We start from the raw sequence: 24,795 nt of genomic DNA on the forward strand, positions 1-24,795 counted from the left end.
ATCATTAAAATGAATGGATAGATAGTGTGTTTGCTAAAGTTTACTAAATCGTATGAATCATATTATGCTTATGCTTATGTATTTTCAATTGGAGCGAAGTGAAATTTTATTAAGTCAACTAATTTGGGCTGACTGCATTATCTCGTTATTTAACAAGATATAGACTTTTAGATATAGCCTACAGACAAAGACTAAACTTATAATAATAAAATCAACTTTCACCGGTTTATTTTGCTAAATTTCCAAAGTTAAAAATTTTGTATAATGTATCGAAATATTTTTCTAAGGATTTTATACCAATGGATATTTTATAGCGGAGTTTCCATGGAAATGAGAAATAATCTGTATACTAAAATTGCGGGAAATGATGTGAGGGGTGTCATGTTTTTAAACGTTTATACGGGAATAGATCGTTTAGTTTGCGGGTTACGTTGTTCTCAATTAACAGAATGCCGTAGTTTTAGTTATAAACAGCAAAATAAAGCGTGTCTTCTTTATGACAAACGTCTCCATGACTTTGGGACTTATTTGACGGAGATTGAAGATTTTGATTATTACACTGAGATACAGAGTACAGGTAAGACACTAATAATAATAGTAGTAATACTCCACCCATTTTCATATAATGTCAGGACTCCAATAGCCAACTGTTTCTTGTAGGCTATATTATTTCTTATAATAACCTTCAATTACACCCGCAGCCAAATTGATCTGATTGGCTATATTCGGTAGCGTACAATCCACTCAAATCGTTGCATTTACATACTTCCGTAACGCAAGACATAATCCATCTAGCAAAGATAACCAATGTTTGCCTGTCTGAGACACCATTCAAAACAAAACATAATTTACAGTTTTTGTTTCAGTTAAAGACGGAGATTGGGAGTTGGTATTTCGCGGGGAAAGTGGAAACGGTAAGAAAATTTTAGACGTGTGGGATTCCACGGATGGAGACGATCCTAGAACCGCCAACCCACACTGTTTTTCTATCATAAAGTATCATCTTCCTTGTGGCAACCATTTCAAAACCAAAAGAATGTTCGTGTGGTCTTTCTCTTCTATTAACAAAGTGAGTACAATTTACAATAGCTTTTCTAGGTGGACTTAATGTCGATGATTAAAAAGTATTAAAGGAAATGTAAAGGGTTTTTCTAAACTTGTACATATGTGAATCAGTGGTCGCATTTTCAGTCAAAACATCATCGGGTGAAACTCTAATTATATAAGCATATTGTGCTATAGTGACGTCATATAAAGTATAAGGCTAAGCATCCCTTTAATTACAGGAACCACAGAAATCTGGCGGAAAACGGTAATGATGCAAATAAAAACCATCAATCTTTAATGCCATTTACCGTTGCATTAAGAACATGTGAGAGAAAGGACTTTGTGATAATTGTTGTTTTCATGAAGCTGGTACATTACTCATTATTCTTTAGGTGAAATTGACCTTTTACAAGAGCATAAACAAAGTTGTAGAGATGGTTTTTAATGGTGTAGATTCTACAAAGGACAATTGGTTCCATCCAAGTCGTCTTCTAAGTTCCAACTGGACCGACCTTGCCTCGGCGAACACTGCTTTCTTCTCTATGATGGGGTTTGTTACTTAACTTTTGTGCAGTTGCTCAACTTAGGTTTAGGGTTATACTAGGGGGTGAAAGCCACACCGATCCAACTCTCGGAAGCACAGACACAGGCATCAGAATTTTTCTTACCTTCGAGGATTCGAACCCACGACTGCTGACGCCTAGCTGACGATAATCCAACTCACTACCGACACCATTGATGCTCTTATAAGACCCCTCTTTAAGTCAATGTAATGCCTGTTAATGGAAGATACACAGATTCGCCGTCTATCGTCAATGCTAATTCACTCATTTATATATTATTTAATTTTGTGACCTTTCTTTTGTGGGGTTAGGGTTCTTGGACTCAGTTCAAGTTTCTTATAGTAGCTGAGTCACTGCTTTTTTACCGTTTAGATTACAGAAAGATAGACTTATTATACCCATTTTTAAACGCGTATATCGCGTCCGTCCGTCCAAAGTGGCCCATAAACACTCTTGACGGATTTTGACAAAACTTGGTGTGAGTGTTCGTAATCACCCAAGGATGAACCCTACTGAAAATCAAAAAAATCGAAAAAATATTTAGTATGAGTTATTGCCCTTGTTCTTGAAAACGCGTTCAATTTTTAGCCCGTAAACACTTTAGAAGGCACAATTTTTGACGGATTTTGACGAAACTTGTTATGAGTGTTAAGTATCACCCAAAGATAAATCCTATTGAAAAACAGAAAAATCGGAAAATATTTAGTATGAGTTATTGTCCTTGTTCTTGAAAACGCGTTCAATTTTTAGCTCGTTATCACTCTATAAGGCACAATTCTTGACGGATTGTGACGAAACTTGGCATGGGTGTTTGTTATCACCAAAGGATAAACCCTATTGAAAATCAGAAAAATCGAAAAATATTTAGTATGAGTTTTTGCCCTTTTTCAATAGTCCAATAAGGCACAGAAAATTATGATATAAAACTCCATTTCTTTTCTTTACATTAATAAGGAAAAACTCTATTTCATTTAATTTTATTAGTCAATAAGGTGCAGAATAGGATGCAGTTATACAATGCTTAATTTTTTTTTCAATTTTATTTCAGACAAGCCAATCGTCGTTTTTACACAACAACGCAGAATAATTTGTATAACTGTAACACGAATTATGGCTGGACAGTGATTGTCGATTCGGAGGGCAATTTTTGTAACTTTGATCAAGATTATGCAGAGCCGGCCTTCCTTTACAGTAGTACTGCAAATAAAACAATATTTGAAACAGGTCGGTGAAGCAATCAAACAATAGAATATTACTGGGCTGGTATCGTTACTTTCGTTCCTTTTTTTTTTCATTAGCATAAAAAGGTTAATTTGACGAACGTTCAAGATGGCTGTCGTGAGAACCTAAATGGCCATATTAAACATAAAATGGTAATTTTAAATGTCGTTAGAGAGTCATGGTTTTCATATTCTTGAGCACCTATATAATACGACTACCCTTTACAATATTTATAAAAATCCATCTTGCTTACTAGACAGGCCAATCTGATTCTGGAGCATTTAAATATCGACGTCCTTTTACAAAGTCTAGAAAAATCAAATAATCCACGCCAATAACTAGTCCGAATCTAGAGCTAGGCACAGGGGACGGAGTTTTGTCCGTTGAAAAAAAAACAAAAAAACATTGTTATGTGTGCAAGTTTTCATTAGCTGAACACGATTGTTCAAAAGTAACATAGTGTATGATGCTTTTACACATGACTTTTGTCTCGTGTGACCTCAAGGTTCAAATATAATTTTATTTCACGTGATGAAATTTTGTATGTTGATTGGTTGAGGATGGAATCGATAATCGATAACGATTTCGAAAACTGATTCCGATGGGTAGTGCTCTCGTAATCAAGTTAAGAACAATGGATCCAGGAATATTTTGTATATTTTAGGTGCATCAGAGGCGGATGTAATGGCTGTTTTTGTATCATTTGTATAATGATGAGATCTTGGACAAGTTCGAATCTGATCTTAATTTTGGTGTGATGTTATAGTTATTAGAATAAATTCAAACTACAATTGCATTATGAAGATCTAATTCTTATTTAAGACTGTATCATGATTTCTGACAGCTAGCAGTGGGCATACGTTATCTTGTCTGGCAAGCTAATTTTCTTTCTATTACCCTGTTAGGAACCTTGATTGATTGATTGCATTACCCCCAATCTCCTAAAATTCCTTACTGTTTCCTGATTTCCTTTCAATCTTTTTTTTATGACGGAGAATATAGCCTGACTGAATAGAACGATTTAAATTATGTCAGAAAACAAACTGACTGTTATCAGAGTATTTAGATTAGGTGATGGCTCTGCAAATTTCAGAAGCCTGATTTATAGGCCTATTATGTAAAACCTTAAATGTATTATCAATGAATAAAATATTGTTTAAACCAAGTATGTTAAATTGAAACTCTTACTAAAAAGTTATTACAATTGTCAGTTTATTTAAGATTAGATCAACCTTCATTTCATCATATAGAACTGAGAAATGTATTTGCTTCAATGATAAAATTGTAAAATTTGAATTCACTAATAAACTTTCCTTGAAACAGCAGTGTTTTATTTCAAGACATACTGGCACAATGAAAAAATGAAAAATAATACACCAGAGGCGTAAGACAGCCGTCCAATTCCGCTACTGCAACTAAACCCCATACACCATTGCAACTCCGGATGTATGACTTGCCCCAAGTCTGGTTACAGACTCTCACATACCAATCGAGATTAAAACCGGCTACCACTAATCGTGTGGTGTAACCAAGATTCGAGCAAAATGTTTCTTAACGTCCTAGCCAATCCATATTACATACTTAATACCATACCAAGGTCAGGTTATAGTGTAATGGAGGCAAATGATGCAAACTTTTTCCCTTTGGTTGGGCTATAGCCCATGTCCAGCACTAGCACCTGACAATTGAACAAAAGAAAATAGAAATATATGTTAAGACAAGATTTCGAGCAAAAATTTTTCTTGAAGTACTACTCAAATATCCCGAGAGTTACCTCGTCACTGTTTTCACCTTCGTGTGCCTTGCTAGTTTGAAGCATGGTATTGGAATTCTTATCCAAGGGAAGTAACCACTATATACTTGTTACTTAGGTAGGCCTGTTTCGACAATGTTTTTAGATCACAAGAAACAGCAGAAAACAAGCATTTGTTGGCAGTGGCGTATTAAAAGGAGGGTCATTGAGCCATGAAAGTTTTTAATTTGAAGTAAAAATTAAGCTCAAAATATATCCCAGACCACCTGAAACCCGTTGGCTGCTGTGACCCCCGTGCTCATGAGACTGCGGCCCTTTGGGTCTAGCCTTGGAGACACCTTTCATCCCCTCCCTTCTCAGGTATTTTCAGGATACGCTCCTGGATTTTTATCTCATTTGAAAAAGGGAAGGTAACTAGCTGGCTATAAAACGCTGGCGTTCTGCAACATTTCAGATTCAGCTTTACGGAAACTTCCGAAGATTACCGAATACCTGACTATATCTTATAATAATGGTGATATGGGTAGGGCCAATATCATCTCGATTTTTTATTAACATTTATTACTAATGTTAACGATTTTTTGGGTTTTTTCTTTTCATCGCACGTTTATCACCGTCCTATAAAACAATAGTTTCGTTACGTTTATTTTCGCTATGCGTTTTATTTAGAAGGTTTAATCAGTCACCGTGCACTTTCCCGCCAAATCTTGATCATTTCTCAAGTTTACAAATCATCTGAAAACCTTTCAGTTATAAACAACTGATTTCAGATGAGGTCAAATCAGACGATATTACACTTTCCTTTCAACTGTGTCAGAAACCAAGAAGCAGTCAAGGCATGTCATTCGATCTCTTATTTCACGAATAAATTCATTCGAAGTGGAATGCCCTTATGAAGGTCAAAGAACCGAGCATTGCGGATGCTACTCACAAAATTCGACTGAAACAATCTTGCTTACAGAACTACACTGGTCTGCAGGATCGGAATCATGATTCTCGAAGTCACCTTGCTTGAAAAACTGCAGTCACTGCAGCCAGAGACGTCTCCAAGATTTCAAGAACCCCTACAAGGTGAGTAGAGTTACTCTTCTTTAGAACTATGGTTCTATGAAATGGGGGGCCGAATATTGCATTGCTGTTGGGTAGTGACAGAATGGTTAAACATATTCTGGATAATTGTGAATATAGATGAACACCAGCGAACATCAGGCCGTCTGAGATGATGAGCATTTAGAGGGCTTCATTTTTGCTTCAAAATAAGTCCTATGACAGACCCTCCCCCTTCATACTCTACTGTTTCTGGTGCTGATTGAGGTGATATGTGTTTGTCTTTGTTCTTCCCACATAAATGATGATATTGAGAGCTAATGGAGTTTTGTAGCATGTAATCAAACTTAATTAATCCATCCTAATTACTCTGCTTAATTACTATTTTTAATTACAATAGATTCTGTTTTCATCTCTGCAGTCATCAGTCAATTAGTTAATGGAATCAATATTGTTTCGCTTATCAGGAGAATTGGTAGTCATTCATATATCAGTACCAACAGGTATTTGAATAGCACTAGCTCACCCAATTTGCCATCTGCTGTTTGGACCCCTATGCCCTCTAAAATATGGGGCTCCTTACTTTTCTTAGGTATTTCATGGTATTTCATTAGCTGACTCAGACTAGCTGATTCCATCAAAAAATCAGGACCTTGGTGCAAGAATACAGAATCTGAACACCAAAGAAGCTACACAAAAAAATCAAAGCTACAAGTGGTTGATTTTGAGACATTATTTTCATGTTCTTTCCTGACTATTGGTTCAAGGCTTCTCATAGACGATGCTCGTAAAGCAGATGGAATAGAATAAGGCAATTTATAGACATTAACAGTTTGTCAAGGGGTATATTTCAAGCACCTGCTAGAAGGATGATATCAGAATCTAGTTTTTCTTAACTCTAGACAGAGAATCCATAGGGTAACTGTATCCACCAGATTATGTTGAAATCTAAAGAAGGTTTATGATTTTATTTGGCTGTCTGGTGTCTGAAGTTCTAAAGTTTCATTTCTTTTAAAAATTTAAATTTATAATCAGATTTATAATGTCAGAGGAGTTGGAAATTTGAAATAAATGAGATTTGGGAATAGTTTGAATTTCACAATTTGTCTGTTGTAGTTTGTATAAACAGTGGAAAATTCTAAAATTTGAAACTTTAATCTAGGATGTTCCAAGGTCTTAGCTTCTAACATTGTTTTTAGGACATACTAACTCAAAGATAGTATCGAGAATACGTAGCTTAGATGATGAGATTTCAGTTGAATAACGATTATTCACTTCAGCAGCACTAAACATCTTTATTTCGTATCATGAATGTTTCTGTTGTTTGACCTAGATTAAAAAGTTAATTGTTGCGAGCTTATTAACATGGTGAAAGTGATAATTGAGAGAGTTATTAGTGCTTGAGATATATAATCCATTGTTTGGGTGTATCATCAAACAAAAGATAAACTGAGAATTGAGGGCAGATTGCTTTTCTGGTTTTCAACTGATTTTCATGGATCTTCATAGATCTTGTGAATTAGGTTTAAAAAAAAAAAGATCTTGCAAGGCAATTTTCCACAAGATTTCCAGAATCAATTTTTTTTAATAAAATTTTTTCAGCAATAACATTTTGTTACCTGGTTAATCCCTGAAGACTAAAAAACTAAAACTGCATCTACAGCATAAATTAAACTGAAAGGAGTATTTTGATCAGTTCCCCACAAATTGCCAGTAAAGATCAATAGATACCCCAAAACCCATTGAATCAGACATAAGAATACCAGCTTACTTTTAAGTAGAATAACTACAGAAATGCCCATACTGGGCAGACAGAACGGCACCACTGTCACTCATTGCTACAGTCTCAAACAGATCAGAGGATTAAAAAAGTGTTCAATCCTATCTGAATTTGTTTATCTGAAACTGAAATTGAGCTCTGTCAGCTTGTGAAGTATGTATTCAGGAAGAGGACTATATAAATAGCTGAAATCATACTCCTTCAGCTGGTAAAGTATACATTCCGATATAGGACTAATAATGAGCTTTATCTCTTGGTAAAGAAAGTATAGAGGCATCTACACAGAGAGCTGAAATTGAGCTCTGTCAGCTTGTAAAGTCAATATTTAGACAACAATGTACCTTTAAAGACTCTACCACTAGATGTTCTGTTATTGAACATAATATTTTGTGTGTGTGGGCTGTGTTTTCGAGTTACTAGTCTGGTTTAGGAAAGATAGAGTGGTAATGAGGGATAATTATAAGACAAATCCAGATATTGTAGGCTCTCAATCAAATATTTAATAATTAATTATCACCTTACGTAGTTGACAGTATTACAGCAGGTGTTCAGATTATACCAGGCTAATTTAGAGTGTTCATAATACAATATTTAGTTATAAAACAAGCTTTATTGGATATGATAGAGGATGGAAGACAGTATTTATTTGTGATTCAAGCGTAGGCTATGTGTATAATATGTACAGTTTGGATTGTATAAGCTATTATTCAGTCATTTAAGTTAGCTGTTCAAATTTGATAATTTAGTAGTAACATATTTTTTTCTTGAATGAATCAATTGTTGGAGTCAATTTTGACATGTAGCCTATTTGAACAATTAGGATTTGCCAATGAAACCATGGATTATTGAAAGAACATTATCCATTTCCGTTTCACAGACAAAAGAAGTTTTTGTTGTATTACCCAGTTCTAATGTCTGTTAATATAGATGTGTGAAAAATAAAACCAGGAAATACCATAGGATAACTCTAAAAGACACTGACATTTTTAGTGTTTAAAACAATTGGATTTTAGTTGAATGAAAACCCTCCTTGTCCAGTGAGTGGAATATGAAATATTGGAAATTCAAAAGAAACTTTATTCTACAAGGATAACAACTTACATTCTCAGTTAAGGATCCTTTCTACTGGCTGGTCTTTGGCCAAACCTCTTGGCATTGATCTTTTCCAGATTATCCGTATCTATTTACAGATGGGTCAACTGGAAAATTAGTACTGAAGGAAAGAATCTTAATTGAAACTGAAAACTGGTCCGGTGATTGTTTAGTTCTATTTTGTGGAATATAAAATATTGGAAATCCTACTGTAAACTTTGTTATATTTTCATTTTGAAGTCAAAGATTTTGTTAAACAAAACACAAGACAATATTATGGAATATAATTTCAAATAATAATATCAAAGATTTTGTTTTAAGTGGTGAATTGAAACGTTAGGATTGCAATAGGCTGTTTTTTGGTAGTGATCTTAGATTTTCACAGCAAATTTAGTAAAGTAAGTTTTTGTTTTATTTTTGTGTGTAAATTTCAAGTCTTTTCTTATACTAATTTGGAGTAATTGTCCTGTCCAGATTTCTCTCGAAAGTAGGTGAAAGTGGTTGTAAAAACAATATAATTGCAATTACGAAAACATAGGCCGAGGTGAAAATTCAGTAACACCAATTACTGTTATGTGCAATCAAAAGAAGGGGAGGACATTGAAAAACCATTTTTGTTTTCAAGTGCGAATGTTGACACTGATGTGCATTTGTTCCCTCATTGCACATTGTAAGGCATCATCCATCTTCATAAAGAATTAAAAGCAGAAAAGTAGAATATCAAGCTCCATTTCTATTTGATTTAGTTGCAGACAATCTTATTTGTTTTAAACATTATCGTATAAGGTTGTTGACAGACATTACAAAATGATTTGATATATCTACAGTAAAATATTTAATTCTAACTCGACTAGACAGATATACATCATATTGTCAATAATTTTATTGTTTGACATGATCTAACAACATCAAATATCAATGAATATTCCGTTATTTCATTTTTCAAATTCAATTAGCTAGTCTAGTTTGCTTACTTTACTCAAGGGGATCAAAAGAGGTTTTCTACATTTTTTATGTGTATCAGGGACACTGATATTGCACCATTCAATTGTTCAATCAAACATCTGTGGTTCCTGCAAATGCACTCAAACTATGCTATACACATAAATAATTTAGGAAACCTGTTTATAATCTCTTTAAGTTCTATATTGAAATTTTTCCAAAATAAGCTGTCCTGTTGAGGATTTTGTATCTGAGACCCAACTAGTATTTAAACATGGTGGCATGATATTGTAGATTTAATAGATTAATCAGTGCCACTTGTGACTAGTTTTGTCATCTTGGCATCTCTTTCAGAGAGTCCACAAACCTAATATTACTTTTTTTGGTAGACTTGCGGAACAATAAGTGCTATTCTATGACAAGGTTTGTTGGTTTGTCATCTCTGCATTTCTTTCTGAGAGTCTGAATGGCTAATAATGCTAATTTAGGTTTGTCATCCTAGCATCCCTTTCAGATATTCCACATGGCTCCTTATATTTATTTAGTATTTAGGTTTGTGAATTCAGCATCCATTTCGAAATGTCCACATACTTCATAATGTTTATTTGGTTTTTCAGATTTATCATCTTCTTATCTCAGCATCTCTTTCAGAGAGTCCGCAAAGCTGTTTAAAATTCCTAGTACAGCATTTGGAGGACTCTCGCAGACTACCTTTATGAGAGTCCACCAGGATTATCCGAGACTTTTGACAAATTTTTAGGCCTGTCTCAGCATCCCTTTGATAGAGTTGCACATATCTAATAGTGTTCAATGATGTATTGATCACAGAATACAACTGTCATACTAGGCTGGCAGCAAACTACTAGTAGTTAGTATTAGTCTTAAACTATTGTACAGTATGAGTGAATAGACATTGTACCACTGTCCTAGTGTGTTCCCTGTTCTACAGTCAGTGGCAAGAATTATTAGTTATTACTTGTTCAACATTGGATCTAATTACTTTGTGGCTCTTTTAATATTTCTTTATAAGACATCAGTTCCCCAACATGACTGAGTAGTTTGGATTTTTTTCTTTTGGATTTTATTGATGGTTGTGGTTCTTTGAACATTGGACTGAAAGACATTGAAGACTCATCTACACAACTTGACTGGTTAGTTGGGATGTTTTTTTTTTGTTTTTATTTCATTGATGCCATAGTTTTTGTTCTTTAAACATTGGACTGCTAGACTTCAAGAGACAGCCCATCCTGACTGTTATTTTGTCAAATATTGGTTGTTTGTGTTATAGAAGATACTCTCCTATAAAAGCACTGGCCAAGGTCACAATAAGAGAACATACTTCTTTTAAGTGTTTGTGTTGAATTTGATTAATGTGGATAGTTGTGGCTCTTTAAACATTTGACTGAGAAACACTGAGGACATCTCACAACTTGATTTTTAGTTTGAAATGTTGAATGTGTTGTTTTATTGATGTTGATAAATAGTTATCGGAATATTTTTCGTAAGAGGAAATTTAAAAGCACTGAGTGTTTTATTTGAATTGTGGCGTTTAACTGCTCAATTGCAGTGACAAATCAATGATATATATTAATATAGGAATATAATTTAAAGAGAAAACATCATTCAGTATGTTTATACACAATACAAGTCTTTTTTAGTCATTGGATTCTAAGACTAATATCTAGTTTTAGTGCTGTTATATGTTCGGGTGATATGGTGACAAGACAAACTTGTAAGTAATGATGCAACACATCATTTTTTTGTTAACAAAAATATTCTATTTTGATATTAGATCAAGGGTTTTCAACTTCGGGATAATTACCCCTCAAGGGGCAAGTTTGAAATTTTTGGAGGGAAATGGAGCGTTTTGTTGTCTAGCATAAAATTTTTGGACAATGTGGACAATGATAATTTAAGTTGTACTATTCAGTCAAGCTATATTCTCCCGATATGTAAAAGATTGCAGGAAAAACCTAAGAGAAATTGATGAAGTAGTAAAGATTTATTTTGGAAAGGGGGGTAATAGTACAGATTTTTAGAAGGGGGGTAATAGTACAGATTTATAGGGGGAAGGGGGGTAATAGTACAGATTTATAGGGGGAAGGGGGGTAATAGTACAGATTTATAGGGGGAAGGGGGGTAATAGTACAGATTTATAGGGGGAAGGGGGGTAATAGTACAGATTTATAGGGGGAAGGGGGGTAATGGTACAGATTTATAGGGGGAAGGGGGGTAATGGTACAGATTTTTAGAAGGGGGGTAATAGTACAGATTTATAGGGGGAAGGGGGGTAATAGTACAGATTTTTAGGAGGAAGGGGGATAATGGTACAGATTTTTAGGTAGTGATCTTAGATTTTCACAGCAAACTAAGTAAAGTAAGTTTTTGTTTTATTTTTGTGTGTAAATTTCGAGTCTTTTCTTATACTAATTTGGAGTAATTGTCCTGTCCAGATTTCTCTGGAAAGTGGTTGTAAAAACAATTTGATTGCAATTATGAAAACACAGGCTGGGGTGAAAATTCAGTAACACCAATTACTGTTATGTGCAATCATAAAGGGGGTAATGCAATTGATCAAGGATCCTGAAAGAGGTAATGAAAAGAAAATGGTTTAAAATCCCCTGCATAAGATTGTAACGATAGACTTAAATCATTGTGTCATTAACTGATGTAACAGGAAATACTGGTAAGTAATGATGCAACTCACTGGAATATAATCTATTGAGGAAACATCACTGTCAGACACTAGGCTGCTTCATTGTGTAAGATATTGTCATTGTGTAGTATATCTTAATTGTCATTGTGTTGTTGTCATTGTGTTGTTGTCCTTGTGTTAGATATTGTCCTTGTGTAGTATATCTTAATTGTCATTGTGTTGTTGTCATTGTGTAAGATATTGTCATTGTGTAGTATATCTTAATTGTCCCTGTGTTGTTGTCATTGTGCAGGGACATTTCCATTATCAGTGTGTTGGACATTGAGGGTTTTAATGCAAGTTTTATGCTGGCCAAAATGCAGTGTTATCAAATATTATACATATATATAATCACTCAGATATTGAGAGGCATGATCTGGCTGATGAAATGTGAAATGTTGATCCAGTGAGATTTTTCTAGTATTGGAATGGAAAGAAGAATAAGGTGACTAAATCATTTAAGAATAAAAAGTAGAATTTAGTGCTTCATATTTTACGAAAACTGTAGCAAAAATGAAGGCATGAAATAAAAATTCAGACAATTTTAGCAAATATATCTTGAGCCTAAGAGTTTTATAGAAACACAACTTTCCTTTCAACAAAAAACAGAGAATGAGAGAAACTCAATATTTTTATTATAAATAAGATTTGACGTGAAATAGAAATAAATGAGATTTTGAAATTAAATAACAAATCATAAAAATAAACCAATAGAAAAAATAAAGTTAATAAAAGTGTGAAATTCTACACCATTGATCAGGAGGCGTTATTGAATTATTTTATGAACATATATACATTTATCACGTTAAAGGGATAGGTGGGCCATTTTGGAGGGTTGATTTGTGTCTTGAAAGTATGTAAATAGTCTTGAGAAGTACTAGAAATGTATTGAAATTGTATAATTCTTTCACAAACTTTTCTTTTTAACTTTCAAACGCGATTAATTCTTGACACACTTGATTTGAAGAGTCAAATTTCAACGGCGAGTTGTGAACACAATTAGTGATTGGCTGAGCTAAAAAACTCATGTTTCTGAGACTAAGGTACAATTGGTAAAAAATATGACACGCTGTTCTTTTAAAAGCAGTTCGCCATTTTTGTTGTCCGTGACTAACAAGTTGAAAAATGACAACAAGAAATGATATTTGAATGTGAAATATGAATTAGAGTTGTATGTTTAAAACTTATTTTTGATTTGAATAATGGACTTGGTAATGATATTTTAGTTTCATGTTTGGCTAACATGATTGATATTTAATGAATTAAAGGTGTTTTTTTTAGGGGGTGGGGTAATTTTCAATTGCAGGTTCATGTTTGAGACTTGTATGATATGCAACATGTTGTAAAAGGCCAGAAACAAACAATTATATATATTGATTAGAACATCCAATTCTAAAACATGATGGAAAAATCCTCCCAAGACCTCTGATGATTTAAAAGAAATGCTCTGATGGCTGAAGAAATAAAGAGCTTTTTTGAAAAAAAGAAAATGTATTTAAAAGATAAAGTAATTCTTCTATTTCTGAAAGGAAAACTAAATCAGTGCAAATGTCAATTATTTCTGCTTTGTTCTATTTTTGGTTTAAAGAAAGGAATTTGAGTGATTTTAGAAATTCTTGGATGGTTTTTTTCTGAAAGTGGAATAAAGTTAATCTTTGGAAAAGTTCTGACGTCAAACTCAATGAAATAGGATTTATTTTCCTTGGAAAAGATCATTGCTTGATCTTTCCAATTAGTCTCCTATGTAAAATTGATGGTCGTGTGTGTTTTTTTTTCTATTTTGGTTTTTGCATCCCTCTTTGATTAGATTGGATTTATGTTTTGCTTTAATTTCACATTTTTGATGTGTCTGCTAATTTGGTGCTATGTAGAGTTAGCCAATTTTCTAAAAAAGAATTCTGCCGATCTTGTTTTCCTAGCCCCTTTAGTAACACTAAAGAATTCAACTTAATTGAACTTAGTTACAGAACAGTATTAAACTTTATTTACCATGTTCAAAATTATTACATATTTCTACTGTGATTCACTTTAGCAGGTAAAACTTGAGTTTTAGGCCGAGGTAATAAATATTCACAGTGTCACATGATTCAAACAAGACAAGCGACATCTTTATTGTAATTTGTACTGTATGTCTTGTTAATTTAAACACCAAATACTATATCTATTGCAACAAAACAATAGAATACAAATACTAAAGTACAAAACAATAGAATACAAATACTAAAGTACAAAACAATAGAATACAAATACTAAAGTACAAAACAATAGAATACAAATACTAAAGTACAAAACAATAGAATACAAATACTAAAGTACAAAACAATAGAATACTAAGTACTGAAGATTATAAAACAAGTACAAAACAACAGAATGTATTAAGGTACAAAACAGTAGGACAAAGAACAAATCTTGTTGATATTTACAGTAAAAAATAGCAATAATGTAGAGTAAGATGTCTAAAGCAATAATAGTGAAGTAAAACATCCCACTTGTCTTATTATATTCTAATTACCATAATATTTATATCTGATATGATATGATAGATAGAGGTAGAATAGATAGATAGGAATGAAGGTAACTGTCGCCATATGTTCTTATTGCCAGACTTCCAGGAATGGTGCCAAGTCTTTCTGTGTTCTTACAGTGATGATTTAAACTCTTTCAGAATATAGTTGGTACTCAGCAGTCATAAATCTGAACTGTTGATTTGGGTGTATTAACCAGTCATGCCTGGCTTGAGTTTTAAACTGTGGATTTGGATCCCAAGACTTTTTTTACCAGTCACTTTATTTGTGTGTATTTTACAAGTTATGTCTGAACAGAGCTCTAGACTGTTGATTTGACTGTATTTACTAGTCTTGTCTGACTAGAGTTTAAAATGCCTGATCCAATTTTGGGAATTTGACCGACAAAGGCTGAAATATCGTCTGAACTGAACTCAGATATTTCAAGTAAAGTCATCTGTTGTGCTTCACCTTTTAGAGATATATTTTAGCTGTCTGTATCACTTTTTAGGATGATAATCAGACATCTGGATTTTCTTTAAGATAAGGAAAATAAGGAATGGTGAGAATAGAGGTACAAGGACCAAAGTGCAAATTGCATCTCATCCTGTACCTTGTGTATTCACATTATCTAAATAGTATTGATAATTGATAATCTCACATCATACACCACCCAGGACACTGCACCTCTTCTTTTCGCACCTGAAAGGGACAGGGCGCCATCCATTTGACCAATCGTACTTTAGTCTCAGAAACAGGAATTTTTTAACTAAGCTTATCAGTAATAGTGTTCACAGCTGACCATCAAAGTTTGAGCCTTCATATCCATATTTGAAAGTTAAAATGACCACTTATTATTTCTTGAAACTTTGCCCTTTGAGAGTGAATCCAGTAAAGGTTGAATTATCCAAGCTGTTGAATACATATCTAGCAGTTAGTATAATAACACCAGGTTATTATCAGAACATGTCTTCTGATCTGTATCCCTTTAAAACAATATTGATCACATATAACATCTCTCTAGGGACCTGTTGACTCTGATTAATATTACACTTCCATTATCAAATCTTTATTTAGTGGAATATTGGAACATATGGAATAAACCAGGAAATTTTCTGGACGAGAGACAGACACTTAGCATCTTCTGTGAACTGTGGCATTCTGGATTTGTCAAGGCGGCTCACACCATCAGGCTTATAAGAACTGAATAATAAGAAAGAAAAAAGTGTGGGGGAGATCAGCAGGGCCAGTCTTAATTCTAGGAAAGGCTATTCTCCGACTGCAATCAACCAACTTCAGTAACAAGTAACTTTGTAAGCAGCAGGGTCAGTCTCTATTCTAGGAAAGGCTATTCTCCGACTGCAATCAACCAAATTAAGTAACAAGTAACTTTGTAAGAATATATTGATGGGATTTCGAATTTCTTTATAAGATAATTCAGATAGTAATTGTTTGTCTCTGAATTGAAAAAAATCATTTCAATGACAAATCTTGCCAGACCGGATTACAGAGATGGCAGTGAAGCAGTCATGATTCCTCTTATGTAAGTTCAAATTGGCATGATGGCTTTTTCTATCTTTTTCCTGAAGAGTTACGTTTGGTTAAGAAATGAAGAAATCAAGTTGTATTATGGTCTCAATCAGAACTAAATGAATAACTAATCAATGTATAGTCTAGGATTCATTACCATAATTGAATGATGGAATTGGGCTGTCCGGTCTCGACAGAGTTTATTGAAAATGGTATTATTTTAATTGAATATCGTTAATTGAACAGAGTTGGATTAATTAGTTACTTTCTTTGTGATAAGTCATCATGCTATATATATTCCAGTTGACCTTTTAGAGGTTATTATAGTTATTATGATGACTTTGACTAATATTACTACAATTCAGATTTATTGCTGAAGGTCGTTATTTGGCAATCTGATTAAAGGTACAGACAGTTACTCACCACACATTTGGTCACAGACTAAAATGTATGTCTGTTTTTGTTTTCTGTGGGTGACTCAACTTTCCATCCATGATATTACTCAATTTTGATTAAATGAGTTCATTGCTTGAAGGAAATGCAAGCACAGCAGAATAAAAGCACCTGAGATTTCGATTCTTTGGTTTTTTCCAATGAATACGAAAATATTCAATCTGATTAAAATGAAAATCTGGATGTTTCCTTTGAGTACGCTTTAAGTGACTCCATTTGCTATTCATGATCTAATAAAATTGTTATGCATATCCTGTTCTATTATAAAAAAATGAAATAGAAAATAAATAACCAATCAAGTGCTCCGTTCAATTTCCGTATTATATAGGAGAATTGGTAAAGATAGAGAAAAAAAAGAAAAGTTTTTGCTGCGAAATATTTGAATGATTTTCTAAACTTTTTCATCACAGTAGGCTATTGGCTAGATATTTTCTGTTTTAAGTGCTAAACTCAGATCCAGGACCTTCAAGTAGAATTTTGAGATAGTCATAGTTAGATATTGGCTAAGTGTTTTATAATGGAATGCCTAAATTCTGATGTTATTGGATCAATTTCCATTGAACATGATTTAAAGAAAAATTTCAACAGAATATGGATGGCATGTGCAGAGAAATCAACTAGAGCTGCATCAGATTCAAATGTGAAATTGAGCAATATAGAGCTTGATTTCATTTCATCTGATATTTTGTACAATTGACATGTTCAATAGGTTCAAGGCATGTTATAATTTTAAAATTTACTGTAAAGAATTGTAATCCAAATAAATCAGAATTACAAAATGAAAAATATCAAACACAGAAAATCTAAACGTATTGACCTAGTAGTTGACAAAAGGTTGAGAAATTATGTACATTGATTGAGAAAAGGAAACAGGTGCTCCCCAATCAACCTCATGTCTAATTCTCAATTAATTATTGATGTTCTATATCTTAACGACTAAACTTAATTATATATTAATAAGATTAACAATTTATTTTATACCTAATCTGCATAACTAATATTATCCAAACAAGATTTTCAAACTATGTGGACTTTATGAACGAGATATCCATTGTAATTACCGAATCAACATTATGGTTTGTTAACTCTCTGAAAAGAATATTAAGACTCAAGTATCAAATAGTCAGCATTAACTATGTGGCTGCTGAAAAAGGTAGTGACTTGATAAACCAAAGACCTGAAAAAGGTTATTAACTATGTGGACTCTCTGAAAGGGATGCCAAGTTGACAAAGCTAAATACTGCATTATAAACATTATTAGCTATGTGGACTCTCTGAAATGGATGTAGAGCTAAATACCAAATAAACATTTTTCTCTGCAAATAATGTAGAGTTGAAACACAAAATAATCTCTGAAATGGATGCCAAGTTGACAAGCCAAATACAACATAAATATTATTAGCCATGTGGACTCTTTGAAAGAGATGCACTGTTGATAAACCTAAATACCCAAATACCAATATTAGCTATGTGGAATTTCTAATTATATTTATTTTAGTATTTTTGTTTTATCAGTCAGGAAACAGAGTTTTAGAAGAAATAAGAATCAATAAATCAATCAGGATAAAAATGAGCAGAAAAGAAAAAAAAATGATAAAAGCTACTTGTCGTCCTTGTGAAATTCTTGACATTTCCACCCGAGACGACATGACGTAGATATAAACTAATTATAACCACTATTGACCATTATCATCTTCAAATTATACCTATTATTAATCTAGAAATAAAACTAATGGTTAAAATCAATAGAACAATATCAAAACATTTCACAGAGCAACTCTGTGCCATTGAGTAGAACTTCTCTAGAAAAAAGGAGCTATAAAAATACATTATTATTATTGTAGAATGCAATAGACAAATTTCAATTTGAGAATTATCAATTTGTTCAAAAGTTTGAAGTTTGTAATATTAGTAGTCCTATTGTGGGTCAGGTATTGTTATTTAGGCAGGGTATTCTTATTCTTTTAGAAGACCTAATACATTTGAAGTTTGTGACATTGGTATACCTACTTTATACCAGATTTTGAGATCAAGGCAGGGAATGCTTTCTCTTTCAGAAGGCCTAATACAACTTTACAACAATACCTGAGTTTCACTGTCTCAACTCTTCAAAAACTACAACTTATTTGTACTGGGATTCACTGTGGCAGAAAACTGTTGTTTTCAGAACTGAGGTAGTAATTATTCATGGTTTCATGTAATTTTTTTAGACTGGATAATCAACACGCCTCCATTTTCATATCTGTTGTGTAAATATGATAACACACCCCTAACTCAGGAATATTATAAAAGTATGCAAAATGTTGTTTTTGATTGCTTAAAACTCAGGCATTTCTTCATACACAGCTATTTGGATAAAGTGAACAACTGTCCCATCTAGTAATTAATTAGTGGGTGTGGTTAAAACGAGGAAGGATCAATGTATATTCAGTATGTAATCAGGTATAAAAGGATGTAAGTGAATATATCGTGATTGTTGTTGATTTACTCATAAATCTCATCAATAATAGAAGCTGGAACCCCTCAGGGGGGATTCCTCCATTTATTCTAATCCACTTATTGTTATCAGGACATTTGATGCTTGTGTGTATACCAGTCATTTGACTAGTTAGACAGTTGAATCCACTATTTTCATTATTTAGATTATGATCACTATAGTAAAGTTGGATGGCTGTTGATAGTGACAGAATTTTGCAAACAGTCGTCCAACCAAAGGCCTAAAAACCTTTTTTGGGTTTTCTTCAACTGAAATACAGTACCACCAAATAAAAGCATAAAAATGGATAAAATTTGAATTCATCCAAAAAATAGGATTTCTCTGATTTGTTTTCTCTGAAAATGTGAGGGTGAAGGTTTTATTGATGAAATTACATCAATTCAAATTCAATTTTCTCTTCATTATCTCATCCTTTTCTGATAAAAACGTGATATTTTTAGCAAAAACTTGAGAAGTAGAATTATCTGGTTATTTTTTTACGTGTTAGAGGAAAATGAGTATAATTTGTCTTCGTGTAAGGCGTCATTAACGACAAATCAATTATCGGAATTACCTCCCTTGGTTATTGAGTTGAAATTACTCAATAATCGTAATGTCGCCCATTATCTCATTAAAGTTCCTGATTGGTTTTCATGAAGTGTGCAATTAGGGAAATTTTTTTCCTATTTCCTAATGTTAAAGAATCTTTAACATAAACAGTACTGGTCATACCCTACTACCAACATAACTAGAGTCTTTTCCATGTTCTCTCAAACTAATCCTTAATCAACAACCTAAACTTCCATATTTGGTATACTATTTGTATGATTTTCTACTGTCCAGGGATCTTAAACATAAAAAGACTGTATCACACAGCTAGGGCCTTCGTTTATAATCTTATCTGAACGGTCAACTTTAATATAACTTTATTCAGAAATTCATGCTGAAAGTTTAAGACGATTCTCAAGTGAAGTGGTTTCAATATTCTACATTGACCATAAACTCCGGATTAATTAATTTTCGTGAGATCAAACATCCTTTGATTATTGAGGTGATGATAATTCCTGTCAGGCGAGTCAGAAAAATATCTGGAAAATATCGAATATGGAATACAGTCTTCTATTTTCTGAAGGAATGGATAGAAGCAGTCTTCCAGTGGAGATTATCCTTGAAAACTTCATTAGGCCACATTTAAAAGAATGTCTGTTTCCCCTCCCCCAGGTCTACTCTTTTTAAACAGACCAGACAGGCAGGTAGTTTTATTTTATTGTTTTTTTTCAACTGGATGTCATGGATGGTTTGACTTTTCCACTGGAGACCACTTTGTGCTCAATTTGAGTGTATTTATTTATGATTATCAATCCTTTTGCTTTCAAGCACAATTAAAATACATTTAGTGCATAAAACTAATGTAGCATTAAAGTGTATATTTACCACTTTATGATTTGTCAGTTATTAAAGCTTTTATTGATAACATATTAATAAATGTATGGCAAGATGTAGATTCCAAATTGCCATAGTTTGTTTGTTATACATGTATACTGTATTCAGGATATTTACCCTTGAAAGTATAAAACTGCAATCTTGTCACCAAGGCTTGAAATAAGCGGCTGGACACAGACATTGTTTGGGACAATCTCGTTTAAGCGGGATATTTTTGTCTGGTATTTTTGCTAACAGAAGTCAAAGTTGTGTGTTCTTGAAAAATGTTCTTTTTCACCTAATGGAAAGCGAAAAGGTTTGGAACAACAATAACATAGTCCAGATCATCCAGATTACTAGCACCTAGAGAAGACATGCAAGGTCTGGATGATCATGTCAAAACTCAAATGAACGGTGTTAACCAATGACGTCTATAAATAACATGATCTTTCATATGATATGATATTATAATTATTTTCAATCACGCTTTGATACTTCTATTTCAAATATTACATAAAAATTTAATACAAAACTGAGCCGGAGGAAATTGTCAAGCACCATGTTAAATAAACACCTCCGGATTTTATGATTAGCACGAGTAAATAATGAAAAATATCAAGCCAAAGAGATCACACATCGTGACAGTACAATAAACCAGTGTGTTAATTTAATCTGTCATTCCCAGATAGGCATCAGGAATATAACTAATCTCTATTTGAATGACATTAACATATTGGAGGTGAGAAAACGGTGAATTTCAGTTCTATTTTGACAGGTTTTATATGAAATTTTTTAATTGAAAATATATTGTATTTTTGCTGAGTCCGTTCCGAAATTTCAATTTTTTTTTCAAAATTCTTATTTTTGACCTGTTTGGTGCGAGGGGAAACAAACATGTTCTTTAATTTTTAAAAGGTATGATTTTCGATGCAGTGTATATACAGGTTACGGTATTTGATACAGCAGACTGAACATGGCATCGTATTTGATACAATAGAAAACAGAACTGTGTTCACATGGTGTCTGTACCCAAGATTTCATACCTCCTACAGTAGAAAACAGACTTGTGTTCACATGGCATCTGTACACTTAGATTTCATATTTGATACAGTAGAAAACAGACTTGTGTTCACGTGGCATCTGTACCCTTAGATTTCATATTTGATACAGTAGAAAACAGACTTGTGTTCACATAATGTCTACACCCCTAGATTTCGTGTTTGCTACAGTAGAAAACAGAACTGTGTTCACATGGCATCTGTACCCTTAGATTTCATATTTGCTACAGTAGAAAACAGACTTGTGTTCACATGGCGACTGTACCCTTAGATTTCGCATTTGATACAGTAATAAACAGAACTGTGTTCACATGGTGCCTGAACCCCTAGATTTCATATTTGATACAGTAGAAAACAGAACTGTGTTCACATGGTGCCTGTACCCATAGATTTCATACCTCCTACAGTAGAAAACAGACTTGTGTTCACATGGCATCTGTACCCTTAGATTTCATATTTGATACAGTAGAAAACAGACTTGTGTTCACATGACATCTGTACCCTTAGATTTCGTATTTGATACAGTAGAAAACAGAACTGTGTTCACATGGTGTCTGTACCCTTAGATTTCGTATTTGATACAGTAGAAAACAGAACTGTGTTCACATGGTGTCTGTACCCAAGATTTCATACCTCCTACAGTAGAAAACAGACTTGTGTTCACATGGCATCTGTACCCTTAGATTTCGTATTTGATACAGTAGAAAACAGAACTGTGTTCACATGGTGTCTGTACCCAAGATTTCATATTTGATACAGTAGAAAACAGACTTGTGTTCACATGGCATCTGTACCCTTAGATTTCGTATTTGATACAGTAGAAAACAGAACTGTGTTCACATGGTGTCTGTACCCTTAGATTTCGTATTTGATACAGTAGAAAACAGAACTGTGTTCACATGGTGTCTGTACCCAAGATTTCATACCTCCTACAGTAGAAAACAGACTTGTGTTCACATGGCATCTGTACCCTTAGATTTCGTATTTGATACAGTAGAAAACAGAACTGTGTTCACATGGTGCCTGTACCCCGTAGATTTCGTATTTGATACAGTAGAAAACAGAACTGTGTTCACATGGTGTCTGTACCCAAGATTTCATACCTCCTACAGTAGAAAACAGACTTGTGTTCACATGGTGCCTGTACCCCTAGATTTCGTATTTGATACAGTAGAAAACAGAACTGTGTTCACATGGTGCCTGTACCCCTTAGATGTTGTGCATGTTGAAGATCCCTAAAAAGTTGAAAAAAGAGTATGCTAATGAAGTTGTTTATTTTATATCTTATTTTCCACTGTATCAAGAAGCCCACACCGAAATATAAAACCTTTTCTCACGATTTTCCTATTAATAATGTTTGTTGTTTTGTGTTCCTTCAGTTTGAACGGGGAATGAAAAATGGCTGATATAAAGTGAGACAAATCCAAGATGGCAGATACAAGACAATTTCCTGTGGATGGATTAACTGTGATCAGACTTGGATAATTCTTTAATAAATCTACGATACTTCAACATCTCGTTTCCATTCGTCACCACTTCAACATGGCCGCTCACAAATACTGTTACTCAATGTTGACGCACCCGTCAATGAAGGACGCCATTAATTTGCATAATTATTCGACGCTAAAATTAGCTGTTTTGGGTAAGTAGATTTCAAGTATCATCTGGTTACTGATTGGCTGTCGTGTTGAACACTTCACGCTAGTCGAGAACTGTAAATTACCGACGTCTTTTATTCTTTTAAACTTGAATCTGGAATTGTTTCCATGGCATTACCTAAGGCTGTCCATCCAATGTAATTTTTCTTAATTGAAATTTTTCTGTAGTTTCATACCCTTGCTCTTTCAAGAAGGCAACAAGCTAAAGAATTGCAGAAATTTCTACAAATACATTTTTCAAACAAAATTCATTAAGAGCAACTGCTAGAGAACAGTCTAATGAACTGTATAAGTGAACTCACTTACCAATGTAACAAGTGGTTAAAAAAACTATGCTTGATAACCCCTTTATTAAGGATTTAATTTGGTATATAAGATTCAAACTTTTACTTGTATTACTGCAATGTAAGTCTTGTTAAGTTCAGATCTATATGAATTAAATAAATTTACATTTTGATTGTGAATATCAGAAGCATGGTGTTTGGGGACACACAATTTCTAAGTTCCTGCAAGTGACTGCTGTTTATGCCTTCAACTGTTCATTCTCTTTTCCCTTCCTTTTATTCTCCTGGCATGAAGGTCTTATAGAGTTCAGATTTAAATAAAATCAACATCAGAAAAGACTGATTGAGGAAGCAGGTCGGAAATGAGTTCTATGATGTATAGAGACATTCTTTACTCTGGTAAAAATCAATGATTATCTTTTATAATTGACCAGAATTATTCCATCTAGATTGAAATAAGAATATGATTTGATTTGAATAGGAATATATAGTTCATTCTAGATATACGAAATTTGATAAAATCACACAATACAGTTGAGGCCTTGGAATAGAAATAGAAATACTACTGTTAAAATAGTGAATACATCAATTGTAGAGCTATATAGAAATACCACTTTTAAAATAGTGCTAAATACATCAATTGTAGAGCTATATAGAAATACCACTGTTAAAATAGTGCTCAATACATCAATTGTAGAGTGATATAGAAATACCACTGTTAAATAGTGCTCAATACATCAATTTTAGAGCGATACAGAAATACTACTCTTAAAATTGTGCTCAATACATCAATTGTAGAGCGATATAGAAATATTACTGTTAAAATAGTGCTAAATACATCAATTGCAGAGCCATATAGAAATACCACTGTTAAAATAGTGCTCAATACATCAATTGTAGAGCTATATAGAATTCCTATTGTTAAAATAGTGCTCAATATATCAATTATAGAGTGATATAGAAATACCATTGTTAAAATAGTGCTCAATATATCAATTATAGAGTGATATAGAAATACTACTGTTAAAATAGTGCTCAATACATCAATTGTAGAGCGATATAGAAATACTACTGTTAAAATAGTGCTCAATACATCAATTGTAGAGTGATATAGAAATACTACTGTTAAAATAGTGCTCAATATATCAATTGTAGAGCCATATAGAAATATCACTGTTAAAATAGTGCTCAATACATCAATTGTAGAGCCATATAGAAATACCACTGTTAAAATAGTGCTCAATACATCAATTGTAGAGCGATATAGAAA

The 24,795-nt window shown here is 33.2% G+C and overlaps 1 protein-coding gene across 1 annotated transcript; it reads left to right on the plus strand.

The window, feature by feature from the left end:
* Positions 1-330: 330 nt before the first annotated feature.
* Positions 331-3,542, plus strand: LOTGIDRAFT_151916 (hypothetical protein; the record flags this gene model as incomplete). Its single annotated transcript, XM_009045414.1, has 5 exons — positions 331-577; positions 867-1,069; positions 1,287-1,312; positions 2,659-2,834; positions 3,496-3,542. 5 exons carry the CDS (start codon positions 331-333, stop codon positions 3,540-3,542), a joined length of 699 nt encoding a protein of 232 aa, XP_009043662.1.
* Positions 3,543-24,795: the final 21,253 nt, after the last annotated feature.

Source organism: Lottia gigantea (genome assembly GCF_000327385.1).
Source record: "Lottia gigantea unplaced genomic scaffold LOTGIsca_1, whole genome shotgun sequence".
NCBI classification, from domain to species: domain Eukaryota; kingdom Metazoa; phylum Mollusca; class Gastropoda; family Lottiidae; genus Lottia; species Lottia gigantea.